This window comes from Chanodichthys erythropterus, chromosome 22, assembly GCF_024489055.1.
Source record: "Chanodichthys erythropterus isolate Z2021 chromosome 22, ASM2448905v1, whole genome shotgun sequence".
Taxonomy (NCBI): domain Eukaryota; kingdom Metazoa; phylum Chordata; class Actinopteri; order Cypriniformes; family Xenocyprididae; genus Chanodichthys; species Chanodichthys erythropterus.
The window spans coordinates 32,498,461-32,520,521 of NC_090242.1; the positions used below are offsets into that span (position 1 = coordinate 32,498,461).

The following is a 22,061-nucleotide window of genomic DNA, read 5'->3' on the forward strand; positions in this document are numbered from 1 at the left end:
GTGTGTGGGGGGGGGGGGGGGGGGGGGGGGGGTGGGGTGTGGGGTAATGTCAGATGGATAAATGTATATTAGATGCAGGTTAGGGTAGGATCAAATTTCTCTCTGTGGAAAAGAATGTGTAATACTCAAAAAAGTTTGTGTTTTAACGTGTGTGTTTCTGGGTATCGATACATGCACAGGTCCAAGGGCTCGATGTTTGCAAGCACATAAGCTCATATGTGTACATGAAAATAATGAACATGCTCCTGAAAACTAAATTGTTCTGTTATTTTCAGTCTCTCCCATTCACTTTCAGTGGTCAGCCATTGTGACCATTTTTGACCACGCCTACTCTCAGATAAATGAGGCCCACGATTAATCAGATGCAAACAGAAATATAAAACCAGTCCTAATTGAAAGAGAACAAGTTGACAAAAAGATTGAATCCAAGATTGGGTGAAAATATGGTATAATGAGTGATTTATAAGCTATTTTTTATAGGCCAGTCATTTTTGACCGGGAACACCACAAGTGTAACAAGATAACAAAACCCCCCACAAAAAAGTAAGAAAATTTCCAAAAAAAATTGAGATTTAGTTATACCCTTTGGGAACAAAGTCACTAAGTTTCAGTCCAAAGTGATAACACTAACTAGTATTTTCGGGAAAAAGAAAATCTCCTGGTCAAATTGACCCGAACCCCAGTGCACCTAATAAATAGTCTTTTATCAGTTAGTAAAGACAGTTTGAAGTAATATTGCAAAAATGTATAAAACAAAACATCCTCTTTAGCACCTTTAATGTTTAACTAATGAACCTTATTGTAAAGTTACCATTTTTTCCAGGACTATTTAAATTGAACCTTTTCGAATCATGTCAATTTGTGTTCACATAGCAAGTTCCGAAACCAAGTTTCACACCAGAGGAGAATCTGCAGGCAAAAAGAATGTGAGAGTTCATGCATTATATTATATATATATATATAAAGTAAATAAACACCAATTTTCAAGTGTTAGACTCCATGTAAGAAGTCAGACCACATTCTTCTTTACTCTGTTACAGTTTATTATGGTTGTAAGCAAATATATGGCAACTGAGAAATAAAAAGGTTTAATACAAACGGCTACAACATATGAGATCATGACAAACATATTTTAATTATATACTGTACATGTAACTACAAAAACATTTAAATGTATTTTGACAGTTTTCAAAGCTGCTCTTAGGCCCATGTGTATTTTTATGAGGAAGGAAACGGTAACTGCTTTTAAATAGAAAAGGCCTGTCATGCAATAAACTTTGGCACCACATTTTGAAGCCAGAATCACTGAAACTGATTCATTGTTGTCAAGTTTCCCTTACACTGCGATTCAGTTCTCTGAATCAGCTTTTTCAAGTACTGAGCTCTCATCAGAGCAGTAGGTTTGCGGCACGCGCGTGTCTAGCGTTGAACGTGCCGGACGAAGGCTTGGACCAGCTGGATGAAGGGCTCCTGGCCCTCCGGCGTGCCCTTGGATCCTGGTGTGGGTGGTTTGGTTTGTGGTGAGGGAAGCAGCCCGCTGGCTGGGGAGGAAGGGGAACCTCGGCGGAAAAATCGAAATAATGTCGACAATAGTGTACTCTGAAAGAAAACAGAAAAGATGAAATGGACTGAACATTTTTTTATTTTGCATAAAGAATGAAGGCCACTGTATATTAGGACTATTTTGCACTGTGACTTTTTCATGACTTGGCCTTTAATTAACACGGATCATAACTTGGAAGAAAATAAGGGACAAAAAAACAAAAAAAAAACTGTCCAAACAAGATGACTATGATTTTACAGTAACTCACAACACTTAAAATAAATAATAATTAATAAAATAAAATAAATAAATAAATCAAGGTGTGTGTGGGGGGAAATTGACATCAAAATCACATTTTGTTTTGTAACATTTTCAAACTAATTGGTCTTTTGTATCATTATAAATTAAATTAATGGGGGTTTGTAGGGGAAAAAATAATTGAAAATGTCAAAAAACAACCCCTGAATGTCAAAAAATGTCAAACATTTTATTTTTATTTAAATATTTATTTTATGTGAATATATTTAAGCTCAATGCATTGTTATTTTATTATTATTAAGTCATCTATTTCATTTATCCATTTGAATGAGTAACTCACCAGCTCTGAGCTGAGCTCCTGTTTGAGTCTCTGTTTGTCTCTGGGCAAAACTGAAGGATCCTTCAGACAACGGACAGCCTGAGAGATCAACACGTAGAAGCAGTTCTCCATCGAGAACATCAGCAAAGACCTGGAACCAGAGACGGAGAGATAATGAGATTCAATCCAAATGAAGAATCGACACCAGACTGGATGACAGGCGAGTTTCCTGCTCACTTCAGTGCTTGTGTGTCCTCAGAGGAGACAACCGGCTCTTTCTTCTTCTCAATCTAAACAGAAAACAATAAAATCAGCATATAAAATAACATGACAATCTACATGAGAAGGGGAAAGTGCTGCACTACCTCTCCCAGCATGCTCAGCGCCACATTAATGGTGGCCATCAGAGTTCCAAACGACGGAGCCACGTCAGAGTCAAATGCAGGAGTGGTGAAACTCAACACAAACAGAGTCCTGTACTCCGCAAGGTCCATAGACTAAAACACACACCATTTTAAATAACATATATTATATATAATATCTCCATGAATATGAATGAGTGATGTGTCTTTGTACCTGGTCCAGTAATATCTGACAGCAGTCGGGTGTGAAGTGCTGTAAAGTGGCCAGTGTTTTGCTGAGGATCTTTAACAGGCTGCACTGAACCGCCTGCAGTGCTTTAGACTCCGCCTCCTCTCTCTCACCCTCCACCTGCTCTTTGGAGGCGGGCTGTGCGGCACGCTGGGGGTGTGGCCCTTGAGGAAGCCCCTCCCCATTCTTGGCCTGGGCAAACAGACGCATATTAAATCAATCACATACAGCATGGACAAACACTAAAGATCATGTGTTTTGCCTCTTCGAGTCTCATACCTGCAGGTAATGGTGCAGCATTTTCTTGCTGTGGAGGAGGTACGTACACGTCTGACACAGATAGCACAGATTCACCTGAAACGCACACAAACCACATACTGTCATGTAAAACAGGGGATCACAAAGTGTTTTGTAAGCAAAGTATTTACTGTACATTTAGTTAATATTTCAATAATTTAATGACAATTGCATGTTCAGGATTCTCTGATGTCTAACTGCTACTAGTGTGACTGACCATCCGAAGCGTTCTGACTCTTCCAGTCAGACGGGAGCCCAGAATGTAGTGATTTGGGTAGTCAGGAATAATATTTCTGCATTTCGTTAAACACAATTGTTATTTTTATTTCGTATGCATGATATTTGAATTTCTTATGCATATGTTGTGATTATTTTAATTCCTTTTCTATGTAAAGCACTTTGAATTACCATTGTGTATGAAACATGATATATAAATAAACTTGCCTAATGTTCACAAATAAATCAATATAAATATATTTTTTTTTAGTAAGGGTATTATTTTGAATTTTCTTCTTTCAGTTATTTATATATAGGGCTGCATGGCCTGGACAAAAATTATATTGTGATATTTTTTCATATATTTTTACATCATATTAAAAATGTCTCGTATTTCTACTCCACGCACAAAGAACAAAGACTCCACTGTCAATGGAAATAGTTACTTTTTAGTCTTTACAAAACCAGATAAGTTACAATACAGATATTTATGTATTCGTTTATTTATTTTCTAACGTTTAAATTCTTGATCTTTTAACATGAGGTCCTTGAATTTTTATTTTGGCAGAATATCGGTGGAATGCTGTAAACTTTAGAAATGATGCAAATGTGAAAGTAAATAAAGTGAACTTAGCACACAGTGCATTCCTAAATGCATGTTAAACAATATTTTAAATTTGCACATTTAATTTAATTTACTCTGAAACACACAAGGGCAACAGACTATATATACTTAAATTGCAGCCTTTAATTAGATAATTGCAATTTGATGAGATATATCTCTATTTCAGATTTATTTTGATTAACTGTGCAGCACCATGTGTTTATTTTATTGTTAAATTCAACTGAATTAATAGCTTTTCATCAACTCATGAACCCCCTGAAGTTCCCTCGTGAACACCAGTTTAGGAAACCCTGCTGTAGTCGAACAGAAGTGATGGTCTGTGTACCTGTACGTCTCTGAGCAGCTGCGGCAGGTGGAACTGCCACTCCTTACAGAAGTTGGAGAGCTGGAGCAGGAAGCCAACTGTGTGATCAGCCTCATCCAGACACGCCAGAGACTGAACCGTCCTCACCGCGTTCAGACACTACAACACACATGTGAGAACAAATGAAATCAGATCATTCTTATAAATCAACTTTTTCAATAAGCAGTTATGTTGTTGTAAAGCGAGCGATAGATAGATAGATAGATAGATAGATAGATAGATAGATAGATAGATAGATAGATAGATAGACACAGATAGATAGATAGTCACACACCTGCAGGATGCGCTCCTGGTGCACGCCCACAAAGTCGAGCGCCTCATTAATGAAGTTGTAACGGAGAGTTTTCAGCAGACTTTCCATCAGAGACAAACTCAATCTGTATACTCCTGGCCAGCTGGGGGCGTCCTGAGACTTACGCACAAACGCCTGAGAAAGAGAGAGCACAAAGGGTTACACAGAACCGCTACACCTTAGAAAAATTAGGTTGAAATCACAGTTAAGGCAGTACCTGATTGGCTCCATTAGCTGGACCCTCATACACACTGAGGAGAGGAAGACAGATGCTCTGAATCACTCCGGCACCTGCCACTGCTGCTGCCCCCTACAGACCAGGAGGAACGTGTCAAACACTTAATATACGAAAACACTGAGAAGTCGGAATCATATTAGCAAATCGATTTGTTAATATATAAAATAGTGATGTTCACAGAAGTCCTAGTGTGTCATTTTACAAATAATTTTTGGAGTGAAATACACATTTAATTTGTTTATGATTTCAACATGTCACCCATATTAGTAAAGTTTCCAGTAATGAAACATAATGAATTAAAATAAGGCACATCTGTAGTTTTAGTTTATTTTAATACTTGTTTTATCTCATTTTTAACTATTTTAAGTCATCTTGAGGTTGAGAACCACTGATTCAAAGGCAATATTCATCACTGAATCACACATCACTCATTAGTGAAGGGGAAAAGCAGCAATATGTGGTTTCCAAAGCTGCTGAACTGGCTGATTTCTGAACACATACCTGCGGGGTTCTGGCGAGTGTGAGCAGCAGATGAAGCGCTGCCTCGGTGAAGTAAAGGTTCTGTTTGGAACGCAGGCTGAGTTCTAGAGCGCTCAGAACCGACGGCAGAACCGGCAGCTTCCTGACCACCTGCAGCCACTGTTCACCATCCTCATCAGCCCGACACAACTCTTTAGAGAGATGAAGAGCTAACACACACACCTGAGACAGAAACAGATACTGGTTATGCTCTGAACGGAATACCTGCATATGGTGTATAATAGCATACTGCACAGTATATACTCTATACCTCCTATAAAATAGTATGTGAACAGCATACGTTATACACTTAACACTTCAGTGGTATGCTACATTGTTGTCACATGATTTTACTAAGCAGTATTTTAATTCAGAAAGAGGCGTTCATGTATCTAAAAACTACTTTGTATTTAATAATCCTATTTTTTGTCTAAGAAAAGTGCATTGCATTGAAGGATACCATTGCAATAGCATATTTGTGCATGTTATACATTGAAACGCAACACTTCTCCACACACTCACTGAGTCTCTCTGGTCTTTCTGGACATGCGGGCTGTCTGTCTCCATGCTGTCCTCCTGAACATCACCCCTCTGGATCATGTGACGTGTGCTGTCAATCAACGCCAGGGCTTCGTCCTGAACCATCTCACACATGCAAAACAGCAGCTGGGGAAGCTGGGTAATCTCTCCCCCTGAACCAATAATTGTTAAACATTTGTTAACAAAACAAAAATACAGTTAAAAAAAATAGTAATATTGTGAAATATTATTACAATTTAAAATAACTGTGTACTATTTAAATATATTTGACAAAGTAATTTATTCCTGTGATGCAAAGCTGAATTTTCAGCATCATTACTCCAGTCTTCAGTGTCACATGATCCTTCAGAAATCATTCTAATATGCTGATCTGCTGCTCCAGAAACATTTAATGTGTACAATTGTACAAAATATTTGTGTACAATATTTTTTTTTCAGGATCATTTGATGAATAGAAAGTTCAAAAGAACAGTGTTTATCTGAAATCTAATCTTTTGTAACATTATAAATGTCTTTACTGCCACTTTTGATTGATTTAATGCATCCTTGCTGAATAAAAGTATTCATTTCTTTAATTTCTTAATTTAATTTCAGATAAATGCTGTTCTTTTGAACTTTCTATTCATCAACATTTCTATTCATGTTGAAACTGTTTTCAACATTGAAAATAATCATAAATGTTTCTTGAGCAGCAAATCAGCATATTAGAATGATTTCTGAAGGATCATGTGACACTGAAGACTGGAGTAACGATGCTGAAAATTCAGCTTTGCCATCACAGGAATAAATTACTTTGTCAAATATATTTAAATAGTACACAGTTATTTTAAATTGTAATAATATTTCACAATATTACTGTTTTTTACTGTATTTGTAATTAAATAAATGTAGCCTTGGTGAGCAGACAAAACTTTTTAAAAACAATCTTAGTGGTTCCAAACTTTTGGACTGTGCTGTATATTTTTTAAAAAAAAAAGATGGTTTCTGTCAATTTAGGTAGTTCTCATCACACTTTGACATATGTTCAAGTGTTTGTTTTTCCAATAAGTCTGGTTTTAGTTGGTTATTTGATGCTATAAAGTCATGATTGACAGCTGTGTTTGGGACTATGGGCGGGACCTTGATACTGTGGCTCCACCTCAGGATCACCACAGCGCATACTCTGGCTCTTAATTACATAATCCGCAAAGACTATTCTGGGATAATTTGTCTTCATTTTTCTACTGTGTAAGGAAGCGGAGACGTGTCGTCCATCTTTCTTTACAGCCTATGATAATAACCCTGACTTGGTTTTTGGAACAGAGCTTGGCTTTTCCAAACAAACACACAGACTGACCGTTGAGTCCTTGTATATGCAGAGCTAAGATGAGAGCAGACAGGAGTTTGGCTTTGGTTCGGTCCATGAGCTGTTGTTCAGCGTGCAGAACGCTCTCCATCATCAAAGACAAGGGCGTCAGTAGAGCTGGAGCAGACACCAACACACTGACACAAACAACATCATGAGTTACAATGGGATTTTAATGCCCTTTGAAATAAAAGTGCTTTAAAATTAAATAGACATAATGACATCACAGCAATGAGTATATTAACATACAACTACACACATTTACACAACGTTATTTTAGCATCATTGAGATACTATTACAGTTTTTTTATACATTTTGTTTGTATTTTGTAACTTCTTTCAGTATTCAGTATCTTGGCATTCATTTTAAACGTGAAGCTGTGAGCCAATCATTTACAATACAAAAGTCATGAAGAAAAAGAAAAAAGAAAAAAAACACACCTTTTCCACTGTTTGAGGAGGATGAGGAGCAGTGTGACCATCATGGATCCCAGACGTAGACAGAACACAGACTGAGACATCAGCAGCTGAAAGAGAGAGAGATGATCATACTATGCTCCAATCCTGCTCCTGGAGGGCCACTGTCCTGCAGAGTTCATCTCCAACCCCAATGAAACAGCTTGAACCAGCTAATCAAGGTTTTTCTAGGAATACTAGACACTTTTAAAGTTCTTTTTAGGAGAAAGGTCAGGACCCAATCTTTAATTATTACAATCATCTTAATTTAAGGACATTAAAGTCCCCATTTAGCTAGCTAGAGGTGGGTGCTTTCATGTACAAGGGAACATACCGCTGCTTTGGTGCCTTCCAGCACATCCATGAAAAGCTTCTGCCTGACACTGTCATCCTTCAGATGCATCACCTCGGACTACAAACACACACACAAGACTGGTTATGATAAACACAGTATAACTGCATTCACATTGTGAGGCATGTGAAGTGAGTGTAGGTGCTCACATGGCTGGTGGAGAGTATTAAAAGGGTCCTCCAGGCAGAGATGAGCATCTGAGACTCGGACAGAGAGCGCAGACCCTCCTCCTCACCATCACACGCCACACACACCAGATCACGCACATAATCCGACCAGAACTCATAGCGGCGCTTACTGCTGAAACTCTCTAGAGCCGCTTTCAGCGACGGATCCAACACGCCACTGAGAGAGACAGACGGACAGACAACTGATGTGAAGCATGAAAATGTGCAACTTCTGTCAAACAGAAACATGATAAATCACACAGGATGTATTCAGTCTACACACTTGTTTTATTTATTATTTTATTTTATTTATTTTAAAGCAGCTTTTTAGAGTATTTCCAGCTAGTATACTTCATGGATGCTTGTTTTTGAATGAAACTGCATGACCTGTGTGTACATCATACCTGACAACATAGTAGATCTCGAGGGCGATTATCTTCATTACAAAGGCACAAGACTCCAGAACACATGGCTACACAAGAACAAACACAAAGAAACGATCAGACAAGAAAAACAGTGTAGTTATCAAGAACTCAATCATTCATGTTTTTCATCTAAATGAGGACACACCATACCGTTTTCATATAAAACTATTATTACTATTGGCAAACTTAAAAAAAACTCGGTAATTTGTCACCATCCCTCTTGCAGGATGCTTGGCGCTGTTTCTACTTATTGCCTCTTTTTTCGTATCACATATTTTAGTAATTATCATACATTAGGGATCATTCGAAAGCTTAAAAACTCAGAATTCATCCTGTGAAATCAGTTTTGAAATTTTGAAATTGAACTTCCCCAAGTGGGCCTTGTCATGTTTGATATTACAGAATTGATTTCAACCACTTTATAGTCAAAACGTTTTTAATCTTGACAAAACACACCGAAAACAATCATCGAAGAGGTCTGAATCTCAAGCTTCCATATTTGGCATCTGTTTTGTGACAGAAGTGATATTTGGACAGAAATGTATTAATTTGTTAATGGAGAATGCTTAAATTTTTTTTAATGGAATGTGGGTGACACCCTGTGGATATTTTTGGTACAATGCCAAACATAATCTCATGGGAACTTAATTTTTGTGATATCAACTTCAAATTTGGAATAACTTGGTTAGACATATGGCTTTAATTTTAGAGTAAAAATTATTTTGTAAAATATACATTTATATAAAATAAAATAGTACAGTACATTTGATTTACATTAAAATTAAACGTCTATACATTTTATATATTTTTAGTTTTTTAAGTGTTTTCACTTCAGCAGCAATCTGCTTAGCGTCTTTAAAGACGCTAAGCAGCGTGAACCTCATGAACGTCCTCAAAAAGAGTCAGATTTCACTCAGTTCTGGGGACAACTTTGACTTCAAGCTATTACCATTAACTGTTTATGCACACACTTACACATACCTCGGTGGTCTCAGATGGGGGAGGTAAGTTTCCAAATAAAGGAGTTGTGAGATTTTCCCAGAATTTTTCTCTGTAACAATAAATGATAACATGCTTAGTTTAATTCTAAATTTTCACCAATCAAACCAAATGATGCTGGCTAACCTTGACCAACGTAAGTGGACAAACAAGCTTAAAATGATCTAACTCTAAATAAAATGCTAAAAAAATGTAAATGTAAAAATGTAAACTGAAATTCCCATATAACATTACAATAATAAAAATTAAGTAAATATATTAAAATAATGAAAACATTCCTATTTCCCCCTCAATAACTGTTGCTTTTAATTGAAGAACATAGTTCACAAAGTGAAATAGTGGTTCATTAAATATATCAATACTCCTAGTTTCTATTAAAAAACGTTGTCATAATTATGGAAAATTACTGCGTTATGTCTAAGACACTCACTTGGTCCTGAGCACAGAGAGAGCACTGTCCCGTCTGTCCTGCCAGAGTGCATGGAGGAAAGCCAGTGCCGCCCTCTGCAGGAGTGGAGGACACCAGTACTTCCCCTGCTGCTTAGAGTCCAACAACTCCAACACCACCGACAAACAACTCCACTCCCCCAGAGAAAACTCCTACACACAGAGAGAGACAAACCAGACAGTCACACACTGCTCAGACTCATTCACCATCTCAAAATAAATCATAGAGTCATTGTATCCTCTATCTGACCTTTGCCCCTTCATTGCCGTCTTTGGCCTCCAGGTTGAGGAAGAGCTCAATGAGTCCGGGTTGCGTCTCCACGGCCACAGTGAGAAACTCAAGTATGGTGACTTTAATACGCATGTCTTCAGTTCTGCTCTGCAGCCGCGTCAAAAAAGCATCTCTGATCGCAGCGGCGTCACTTCCCAGGCAAGCGTACACAGACATGGGAGCCACCTGTACACACACACACGCAAAGCACAAACACATGGTGACTTCTATTGTTATTAAATTAAGAGAACTCTAATACAATTATTATAACAAATTTAATTGGGACCACAATGAGGTGTCGAGCATTACCGTGGCAAGTCTTTTCAGCAGCTGTATAGCAAGTCGTGGCAGCGCTGGGTCGTGCTTGTGGTAAATATACTTTGCCAACACAGCGATCAGGTTATTGCCATGACCACCTGCAAGAAAAACATAACAGTTGCATGAAAATCCAGTGTTGGGAACAGAGCAATCTAGCAGAAAGGTCAATTATTTATTATTCAGGGTTCATGCAGGTTTCAGTAAGTCAGTAATTTAAGACCTTTTTAAGACATTTTAAGACATTTTAATTTAAGACCTACACGACGCATTACCAAAAAATATTCAAATCAAAGAAATTCTGAAAAAATCATTTTATTTCAATGAATTCAGTCATTGAAAAAGCATTAATTTAATTTACAGATAAAGCAATCACATTAGTAACCTTCCACACACAACAACGTGCCAAATGGGCAGCCGCCCACCCCTTTTCCCCGCCCCTCTAGGGGTCAGCCAGCTGGGTTTTTTTGTTGTTTTTGTTTTCCGTTTATATATATATATATATATATATATATATATATATATATTATATTATATATATATATATATATATATATATATATATATATATATATATATATATATATATATATATATATATATATATATATATATATATCTCAGAATCTGAATTAAAATGTGTTTGATTTAAGCCTACATTTCAAAACTGTGTCATAAAATTATATCGCGCATACAGCTCAACTAACGCGATCGTTATAAAGGTGTTTAAACAACAATACACTTCCACTTGCATGTATTTGACAATCGGAATATCAGATATTTCATGCCATAGCTAACACATTTGTGAATATTCTGAATAAAAAAGGAAAAATGACATAAAAGCAGATCATCCATTCAGCGCTGTTGCTGCTGCGGTGTGTCACGTGACAAGCAATGACGCGTCACCATGGAAACCATAAAATAACACACAGCTTGTAACCAACAGCAGAAATTGCTGTGATCTAGCCATGTCTCGTTGAAAGTAGTGTACACTTTCCCATTTTCCACACGTAGCCAAAAGGTTGAAACATTTAGACCTGACTAAATGAAATTTAAGACCTCGGATGAAAATCTGCCGTTTTTAAGACTTTTTAAGGCCTTAAATTTAAAGTTCAGAATTTTAGACTTTTTAAGACCCCGCGGGAACCCTGTTATTGTAAACAATCCCTGACAAAACAGTCTGATATTTCATATCTACCATGCACTGAAGTGTGTGTGCTAACCGTGATGTGTTAGAGCTTGTTCCAGAGGTGAGGCTGTATCAGACTGCGGTTTGAGTCTGATCACATTGTTGGTGACTGAGAACGCCAACTTCACTGTCTGGATCAGAACTTGACCAGGTCCCTCAGAACCACCACTGCAGACAGATACAAACTCATTGATTCATGTAAAGAGGATGAGGAGACTGAACCTATATTAAAGGCTCAATCAGTGTGTACCTGCTGGGCTGTGCTGCTAGCACCATGTTGATTGTGTCCACTCCCACGCCCATGATGTTGACCACCGCCTGTCCTGCCTCGGTGTTGGCCAGACTGTAGATACACAACGACTGCAAACTGGGGGCGCTGCAGGAGTCACACACCGGTCAAGCACATGAGAATATATAATACCTCCAAATGAAGTAAGTGATCATGACATATCATCCTTATCATCTTACCTGCCCTCTGACTCCCCCTCCTGGCTCAGATTTAGAATAGCATGAACCAGCTCTAGAATCAAGCAACCTGAGACAAGAACAGTGTGGAGACAGACCATTAAGCAAATACCAATAAAACTACAGCGAATTTCAAACAGTAATGTTTTGCGAGTTTCTCACCGATCCTCTCTCGCACTCCATATGTGTTGTAGCGCCATTTATGATACGTAGGCAGCATTTCCTTCAGAACCAATAGCACGCATGGGATGAGTCCTCTGCTCTGAGTACTGCCCAACTGACCCTGAAAATACACACATCATAACTTAAAATCCAGAAAAAAAATCTTGTATTTTCCTGATTAAAAAAATGGTTATTGTGTTTTAAAATTAAAAAAATGTGGTTGTTGTTGGGGTTGCACAACAGATTATGAGCTGCTTGTGTGTAAATTAACACAGTCACACACCTAGCTTGTGTATTATAGTGATACTTGGTCATTTTCACATTGTTGATAAATGCATTACCTTGACGAGTGTGGTCACCAGTCTTAAAAAGGCAATGGTCACACTGTACTCTCCTCTGGGCTGTTCGATCAACACCAACAGGTTGCCGTAATTACCCGCCTTCATGCCCTCTGCACTGAAACACACACCCCAAACAAGTTATTCTTCAGGTTTCTCTCACTTTAACAAGTGAATATAATGCTGCTCATGTTTACTGGCTCTGCATGTGTCTGTGTATCACCTGATGGTCTGTGCCATGTTAGTCAGAGGAGTGGAGGCGAACGGAAGGAAGCCGGTGTGATGCAGACTGGACCAAACCTGCATCAGAAAGAGAGGTTGTTCAGTCTGTTGTTCATCGCTCTATATAACTCTGACTTAGCTATTAAACAATAGTAAACATTTACCTTCCCAGGCTGCCGAGCAGCCAGAGCGATAAGGCAGTTGACGCAAGAAGTGATCACATCTACTGGAGGGTTAATAACGGAGGTCAACCTGTCAGAAAAATCAAACACATCCTGTCATTTTCATTGTTAATGCATTGTTTGGTCTTCATGTTTATGTGTTCATCTCACCTCTGCAGAAGCATGTAGATCCGTGATGTGAGTGGCAGCAGACAGTCAGACACCGTCCAATCGGTGCTGATGATCTTATGAACCAGATCCAAGATGGGCTTTACTCGCTCACAGTGTGCCAGCACATCTATTCACCCCAGACAGATGTCAATAGCAGGTGTAAACAGGGTAATAGTTTCAACAAAATGTACATATTTAAACGCATACAAGATTTGAGTTTGTGTACCTGCAGTAGAGACAACATGCAGCAGCATCTCAATCTCACAGGTGAAGAGAGTCCATGAGCTGTAGGAATATTCCCATCGCACAAGCACACCCTGTTCGCCCAAAGACAGCTGTTTTCCTTCACACACCTGTCCGAAACATCCCTGAGGCATCCGCAGGTTGGTCTGACCTACACCTGAACATACAGATATGAAAAAAACATATCTTTAAGTTTTTATACATAGATGCAATCAAGTAGAGAAGTCAGAAACAGACAAATTGCATATGTCTTCCTGCGCTCAGCACTGACCCAGAGGGTAGAGGAGTTTGTGAGTCTGTCTCCTCCACAGAGTGCCATCCTCTCTGGAGATCACGTCGTTGGGTTTGTGCTTATAGGCCTCCGTGTAGAACGACATCTTATCTAAGAAGGTGTACACCTGAGAGACAGACCATGAAACGCAGTTTAGCAAACCTTGATGAAATGTAATGTTAAATGTGGTTTATAATAAAGAATGAAATTATTTCTTTCTCTTTGCATTTTTATTCCAGTTTGGTGTCAGGTTATATATATATATGGGCAATTCCAGCGTTATGGACGTGACATTTGGAGTCAAAACTTGAAATATAAATGCTCAAAGAATGCATTTAATAGCAACATATTGAACCGTCTATTTATATATTCATAATCCCTTACCAAAGGAGTCCAGACATTAGAAAAATGTCAGTCTACTCAACTGTTTTATTTTTTAGATGAGGGAAATATACAGCGTTACGGACGTGACAAAAAAAGTCACTAAGTTTTGGGTGACAACATATTTTTTAAGAATTCTGTGAATTACATTGCGCAAACCAAAAGTAATACTGCCCACCGAATAAAGAAGGGTTGGCTCTCCACAGAGCATAAAATAATAATTTTATTTCATTTTTCGTGTTCGCATTAATGAGGAAAAAACAACGTTACGGATGTGACAGTTTTCCGTTACGGATGTGACCGGTCTGAAAGCGGCACAGAAGACTGCTTTAAAACTGCTTTAAAACTTTCACAGAGACCTCAAGCAAGCATGTACACCACCAAATATTGAAATCTGGGATACCAGTATGGTAAGACTCCACAATTGATCAACTTTTTACTAAACTTTATACAAATGTAACGTTATACTCTGTATTGCAAAAGGTTATAGATTAGACCTATTTCTCATGTTGACAAGCATGTGCGTTGTTCAAGAATCAATTTAGAGACCATGATTTTCCTTCTTACAGAACTGCATGCTAAAATACATTGACAAATATTAATGTTTATCATAAAGCAGTTTAAAATCGCATGTTTTCCCCACAGTCAGGTGAACCGATTGACACTATTGCCAATCGCAATCATGTCAGTTTTATGTTTTGTGTATGAATGACCACACGGTTTTTTTCGTCTAGTTTTCAGAGTTTAAAGCGGAGTCTTGAGTCAAAATGATCAAACTTTATTTCAAGTCAAAATTATTGCAATCGTATTATTTTCATTTTGTTTGATCGCGCGGATTGTGATCATTATAGGCTAGGCTATTCATTTTTAACCAACAGGTAACGCGACATCCCAATTCCCGAGGGAAGTGTCCTATGAGACACAATGCTCTTCTATAAGTTGTACTGTATCATATAGGCCTACCTTTTGATGTTCATATTTCGTTCTCTGGCAAGAGGAAGAGAAGATCGGTTCATGTGCGCCTGATCCGCCGCTTACAGGCGCTGCAGAAGCTAATCTGTCACACGCCGTAGGCTATTAAAGAGCGACATCTATTGTTTAATTTTTGAAAAAAAAAAAAATAATAAAATCGACTGAATTTGAAAGTTAAACCTTTTTCATATTAAAACTAACAAAGCACAAAGAGTATTGCGATTATTGGGTATGTTCTGATATGGTAAGCCTGAAACAGATGATAGCAATATAAAGAAGCAAACTCATAGGATTTAATATGAAGCGTCCGTAACGGTCACGTCCGTAACGCTTATTATGGTTGTTCACAGCAACGTAGTGAAATGAATTGTTGATCCTAATAAGCATAAACATAATTTAGCTTTGCATATAAAGTTTCAAGTTATTTGCATTTATAATTGTTATATGACATAAACTTAATCATTAAAACGTTACGGACGTGACAGAGCACTGAAGCGTCCTGACCTCTTTATTCTAGCCCTTATAAATTCATCAGGCAGTGCTGTTATGACTAAATGAGTGTATTTATTTCTCAGGCATGTATCCATCTTTCTACACAATGCTTACTGCTAAAATTAAAGTTTAAAAAATGGGGTCTTTGATCCCTTTTTTGAAAGCATGAAATATGGTTGGTTGAAAATTTAATTTAAGCATTGTTACTTACCACATATATTGTGGATAAACAAGGCAATTTTCTTAAAATTTCTGTTAGAGCACATTAATACAGTATATTACAGACCTAAATGGACAATTTAAAAAGGGTTTTGTTCTTTTGGTTAAAACTTTTTTTTTTCATAGTAAAGATGACCTTTGCGTGGAATTGCCCATATATATATATATATATATACATACATAAGGGAATTTTTTTAATTTCTACAAAATGTTGTACCTTCTTAGCTGTAGATTTGTCAGACAGCAATGCAGTGAGCAGCTGTAGTAAAGGTCCAGTCTTATAAGGAAACACACCCACTGCACTGTCCAGAATCACTCCCAGACCCATGTTTGGCTTCTGTAGGGCATAACCAGAGATCAAAGCCCGAAACACACAGGCATCTCAGAAAAGACACACTCTGCATCCGAAATCGAATACTGCCCTACTGCAAATTATGTGTAAATTACCCAGGTGACCTACTACTGCTGCCAAGATTCTGAAAGTGCACATTCAATGCACACTTACTAACCCATGTGGCAACAGGAGAGGAGTTATAAATGGCAGTGAAGCAACGTAACTGATGTTGATAGGTCATGTGACAGTACAAACAGGGCAGATGTATTATGTCTGAATTTCATTCATACTACCATACTATATAAACTCAGCAAAAAAAAAAAAAAGAAACAACCTTTCACTTTTAACTGCTTATATTTCCAGCAAATGTCTTGCCGTGTAAATGCACGTGTTGAGGGAAATATGGTTACACGTGGTTTGGCAGTGCATGGATCAGCTGTCCTTTCTGTCTCCATGTAGCAGTGTCTAGTTGTGTTACATTACGGACATTGCAGTTTTTTGCTCTGGCCACATCTATGGCCCTTATGCTGCTTTTTAATGGTGGTGAAGTAAATTCAAATTCGAATGTAGCAGCTTCTCAGACAGTATGCGATTTCAGAGAATATACTAACAATGAAGTTCTATTTAAAGTGCATCAACTGTTTTGCTCACCGACTCCCAGAAAAGCTCAGCCAGACTTGGTGCAGCAAGAACTTCACATGCTGCATTGATCAGGTGCTACAGATAGAATGATCGTCACAAGTAATCAAGGAGTTCAAGATGAATGTATAACTTAAATAAAACCAGTTAAGAACTGTCTGCAAGTGTATATTTTTGCACCTGTTGGCTGCCAAGCGTGTCTTCTTCGAAAGAGGTGATGACAAAAGACAGGAGACCATAAATACACATCCGTGCAGTGCTCGCTGTACACTAGAGAGAGAGAGAGTGGGCAGCATGTTTAAGTCATGAAACCAAATTTCTTTCATTTCATTAATCGGGATTAAATTTATCATTAATTTAATATCAACACAATTTAATAAAAACAGGCAGTTCTGTCATAATTATAAAAGAAATACCAGAAATATCTCAGCCTATTTAGGGGCTTTGAATATTGTGTTGAACAACAGGGGACCTTCAAGTGTTCCTGTAACAGTGATAGAATGCTGTCCTTACATTATTTCCAGCACTGCCGAGCGCCTGCAGCATGTTGGTGAGGTACTGAAAGACTCCGAGCTGCAGCGTAGTGTGTCCTAAACGTCTGATCACAGAGCTGACTTCCTCTGGATGCAGTGTGTGTCGCAGCAGAACCCATGCCAACAGAACCGGACCATGGTGAGAGATGTCACCAAATGTCAACAGCATCTGATCCACCTCCTGCACACAAACACACACACAAGCTGGTAATCACTATTTCAAAATAAATGTACACTTTTAATGAGTAAGGATGCATTAAACTGATCAAGAGAGACCGTAAATATTCCTATTTCATATAAATGCTCTTTTGAACTTTGTTCATCAAAGAATCCTGAAAAAAAAAAAAAATGTTAAAAAGATTTATAAGCGCATTTATATCCTGAAAAGAAACTCAGTGCGGAACTCATTCTGCACTCACACTTTGGTCAGTTATATCCGAACTTTCCCTGGTCAGGGTTACCTTGCAAACATCCTGTTGGTCATAAAACTGATGCTGCTCGGTTCGGTCCTCCAGAGCACATTTATGCAGGAAGTCGATATCCATCCCCTCCACAAGAATCAAAGAACTGAAATACCTGTTGAGAGGATGACACAGTCAATATATTATAAAACTCTGTTAGTGAACGTATTAGAGGAAAAGCAGCAGGTGACTGCGAGTTCTGACCCAATGCGTTCAACCAGCGCATCCATGCTCTTGTCCACAAGGTGTCGATTTGTCTGCCGCTGCCCAAAGCCCTGCTCCTTAAACAGCCGTGTGAAGGTGGAAAGGTCATTGGGTGGCATCTCGAAGTATGCATAATACAGGAACAAAATTTCCAGCAGCAGGGCCTGCTCCTTTAAACACTGCACAAACCAGCGGGACACCTGCCTCTCCGTCTGCACAGAGACAAACAGATCATGAGTCAAATTCTATAGGAGTAATTAAATGTGATGCTGCTTTAAACAATCAGATTACCAATCTTCCTCTCACCATCAGGTTTCCATGCGTCTCCCATGTTGGAGCTTCTAATTTGGACAGAGACTCAAACTGCTGCCTGTAGTTGGACACCAGATCTTTCTCCAGTTTACTAACACAGTTTGCGTACTCTGCCTAAAGTGAGAAGGAGGAAGAATTAAATTCATATGGTCTTCTGACTGTCTGATACAACAGCTGATCTCTGCTATTATCATTTACCCTGTACGGATGTCTCTCATCCTGGAAGTATGTGAGGAGGTGGAGAACGCAGCGCAGAACACACAGTCTCTCCTCAAAGTAATAATCTGCTATCTGTGCAACACAATTTCAACATCAGCATCACATTTCAATATATTTTAGTCATTTGGAGCTTTTAAGCAACAATATTTTGTCTCAACAAGCACTCAAATACAAAGCAATGTGACACAGACAAAACTTAAAAGACTTAAGGTCTAACCTTCAGAAGTAGCGCTTGACTCTGTCTCTCATCTTGTAGCACCGCCTGATGGGAACAAGAGGATTAACCATTTATTCAAAAGCTCTCACCATGTTCGTGTGAACATCAGATATACGTGCATGTGCAATATAAGTTACCTTGAGTGTGTTTCGTGTGCCCCTGTAGTCCTCCTGAAGGTAACACTGAAGAATCTGCACGCTCTGCTGTTCATCTAAACCCTGACATGAAAAACACACACACGCACATGAGATATTTGTCCATTCATGAAGTCTCAATTTACTGTGTCATTATGTATGAATCAAATAAGATAGAATGCAATGTTCCAAATCCTAGTAAGACATCATCCTAGAAAGCATTTTGGGGTTTTATAATCATAAGCATAAAAACATGCATATTACAACCAAAAAATCATCTAACTCAGAACTTTTGTATTTTATGTTGTGGTCTAAGTAGGCAGTCTACTAGATTTTAAAACAAAGCCCCAGACACTCACCAGGAGTTTGCTGATCCTGAGTCCAAAGTCTTTGAGAGCTTGTGCGGTGTCTTTATCTGCTTTCAGCTTGTCTGCGGCCGATGTGCTGCACATAACATTTCATGACTTACTTCATATTCAACAACAGTAAGGGGACAAATTTCATGCATTAATTTAACTGAATGAATCCTGAAAGGTCTGTTTATATGAACCATAAACTTTGCAGTCTGATTCACATCTTTAGCAACCTTTAAAATCTACCTCCAAATCTGACTTTAATGCCCACATGTGACTCGTATCTGTTTTCCCCATGACAGTGTAATCAGTACAAACCACATAGAATCTAATCTTTTCAATTCCAATCTGAGCCACTTCCATACATGGCACTAAATCCGATACAGGTCAGATGTTTTGTAATGCGACTGCAGTGTGAACAGTCATATCGGAATTTGTGTGATATTTACGTCACTCGAGATCAACATTCGTCACGATTCTGCACTCATGGGAGTCTATTCAAAGATTTGATATAGCCAATTTTATCAAGACAGTTGCGAAAGGAAGTCAGTAGAAGGGCAGCATAAGTATTACTCTATAACACAAGCAAAACATGAGGGCTCGTATCCTAAAAGTTTAAAAACTCTTTCTTTTGTCACATCGCTGTCTTTATTTTTCATATTGCCTGCGCATAATTTCGCTGGCTTCCGCAGCAGAACACACTATAAATAAACGTGTAATCGCTTACTTTAATGCCCTCTGTGTTTACTACCGTATGACAGCATGCGATGTGTATTGCCAAGTCTGAGATTTTCCCACAAAATTTGGGTTACTTTTTCACTGTTGCCGTGGGCTGTTTTGCAACTCCGTGGGTTGAAGCAACTGCACTAATGTGATATTTAAACCCCGGATTTTCCTGATGCTGATTTTTACCGGAATACCCCTCAGAATGTGATTGAGCTAGTTTTGCGAAGCAATTGAGTGGATTTTGTGGTAAAAACCTGGCAACCCCACTTCATTCTTTTGCACATGCAGGTCAGTTCAGAAACATAATCTGTTCACACTGGAAATCTGATATTGGCCACATTTAAAACAACAATGTGAACATGCTATACAAATAAAATCAGATCTGAGCAAAAATCTGAATTAAGCATTAAGGCACGCAGTGTTGAACGTAGCTTTTGTTTACATGTGCATCATATGTATACCAAACAATACTTCAGCACATATGCAGTGCCCAATTGCCACGTTCAGAACAATAATGTCACCAGAGCGACTAGGAATAAAATTGTCATTTTTGTCTTAATGACATATCTAAAACCCTTTTCAAGCGTTTTTATACTCTTAATTTTTCCTGCTGATTGGATTATTTCAGGTCTACACCACCCCTTTTAATACGAAAGAAATTTAATCAGATTGATTTACACAAAGGCTTTTCATTCAGACTGATTACAAACTGATCATTTGATTGCATGTAAATGTAGCTATGGATGCATTCAATAGGTAGAACATCAATTATATATCATCAGATAATATCGTCCTAGCTTAATGAAACCAAACCCATCTTTCTGTTAAGGTTATTTATTTCTAAGAAGTTGTGTTACCTGGGTGGTTTGTAGAAGGACAGACCCTGCAGAAGTCTCTCCCAGTTCCGATTCAATTCAGCTTCGATTTGGGCCTGCCAGATCATACAAATAAAATCACATTTTCATGATGGAGAGACAGGAACTTATTGAGATACATTATATTTCATCGGAGTTCATCACATCAGTTCCAGTTAATAATAAAACAGCTTTATTAATAGTGTTTCCTCACAGAATTCTCTATGACTAAATATCATTGAACATACACAGCTTTTTAATATAATCTGTGTACTTATAGTGTCATGACAGAACAACATCAGAAGTAATTGGTTTGTGTACCAACCGGTTCTCGGAGTGCAGATCTCCCCAGCAAGATAGTCCATAACTCTCTGCTGCTCCTAAATAAAAGTTTTTAAATGTGCCATTATTAATTAACTGGATGGAGACATTTTTTTTTTTTTTTTTTTTTTGCTTATGCTTTGCAATATGAGAGAGATACTTCCAAAACTATTTTATTCAACATCAAAACATTTGTTTCAAATTTACATTCATGACAAGTCATGTAATTGGTCACAATTATTTACTCAAAAATTGTTTGAGAAATATTATAACCTGTCACAACTCGAGACAGCTCTTGAAATTTAATGTCAATTTTCCATTTTATCCTATATAAACTATATACACACACCATATATATCCTACATATGTATAGATTAGGCTGTATCAGATCGTACACAACATACACTATGAAACTCATTCAAACTACTGTGATTTGCTCTCAACGACTCAGTCAAAGCAAGTGAAAATTTTCACAATTAATCAAGATTAATATCTTTATTTCATTTAATTCAGAAGTTGTGGGTTGTTTAAAAGCCGTTATAAAGTGTGCAAATTAGCATTTGAATTTCAGTCGCGCGGGTTTGCCAGCCAACGCACGCGACCGACTCGTGCGGCCGTTAAATGTCAAGTAAACAGCACGACGAAGTCATATTTCCCACACATATTATGGCTACAAACGAGGTATAAAACATCGACACATTCTCCAACTTCAAAATTCGCTCTAGCTCTTTGAAAACAACGCTTTTAAGTTTCTCTTTCTTCCATTTTACCTGACACACAGCTCCGAGTCCGCCATCTTCACCCGAATCACGTGACAAACACTAACGCGCACTCCCCTATCACATGACTTAATTAAATCTTAAAATACATATATATGAATAAAATACTT

The 22,061-nt window shown here is 38.0% G+C and overlaps 1 protein-coding gene across 2 annotated transcripts; it reads right to left on the reverse strand.

The window, feature by feature from the left end:
• Positions 1-85: 85 nt before the first annotated feature.
• nup188 (nucleoporin 188) lies at positions 86-22,003 on the reverse strand. 2 transcript variants are annotated; one of them, XM_067376366.1, is made up of 44 exons: positions 21,943-22,003; positions 21,177-21,231; positions 20,855-20,928; positions 19,278-19,362; positions 18,922-19,002; positions 18,785-18,829; positions 18,547-18,639; positions 18,343-18,462; positions 18,037-18,248; positions 17,833-17,947; positions 17,352-17,552; positions 17,019-17,108; positions 16,851-16,916; positions 16,083-16,202; positions 13,802-13,928; positions 13,514-13,687; positions 13,288-13,414; positions 13,120-13,207; positions 12,957-13,033; positions 12,737-12,851; positions 12,396-12,516; positions 12,237-12,303; positions 12,019-12,144; positions 11,803-11,936; positions 10,574-10,680; positions 10,244-10,450; positions 9,977-10,146; positions 9,529-9,598; positions 8,527-8,594; positions 8,105-8,300; positions 7,938-8,015; positions 7,589-7,674; positions 7,139-7,284; positions 5,785-5,954; positions 5,245-5,445; positions 4,723-4,815; positions 4,488-4,640; positions 4,175-4,312; positions 2,991-3,065; positions 2,697-2,903; positions 2,486-2,617; positions 2,358-2,410; positions 2,142-2,271; positions 86-1,599 (listed from the first exon to the last, which is right to left on the reverse strand). In XM_067376366.1, the coding sequence occupies exons 1-44, from the start codon at positions 21,966-21,968 to the stop codon at positions 1,420-1,422; spliced, it is 5,199 nt and encodes a 1,732-aa protein (XP_067232467.1). In that variant the 5' UTR covers positions 21,969-22,003; the 3' UTR covers positions 86-1,419. The 2 variants fall into 2 exon arrangements, with proteins under 2 accessions (XP_067232467.1, XP_067232466.1); XM_067376365.1 differs by having other exon boundaries at positions 9,523-9,598.
• Between the last annotated feature and the right edge of the window lie 58 nt (positions 22,004-22,061).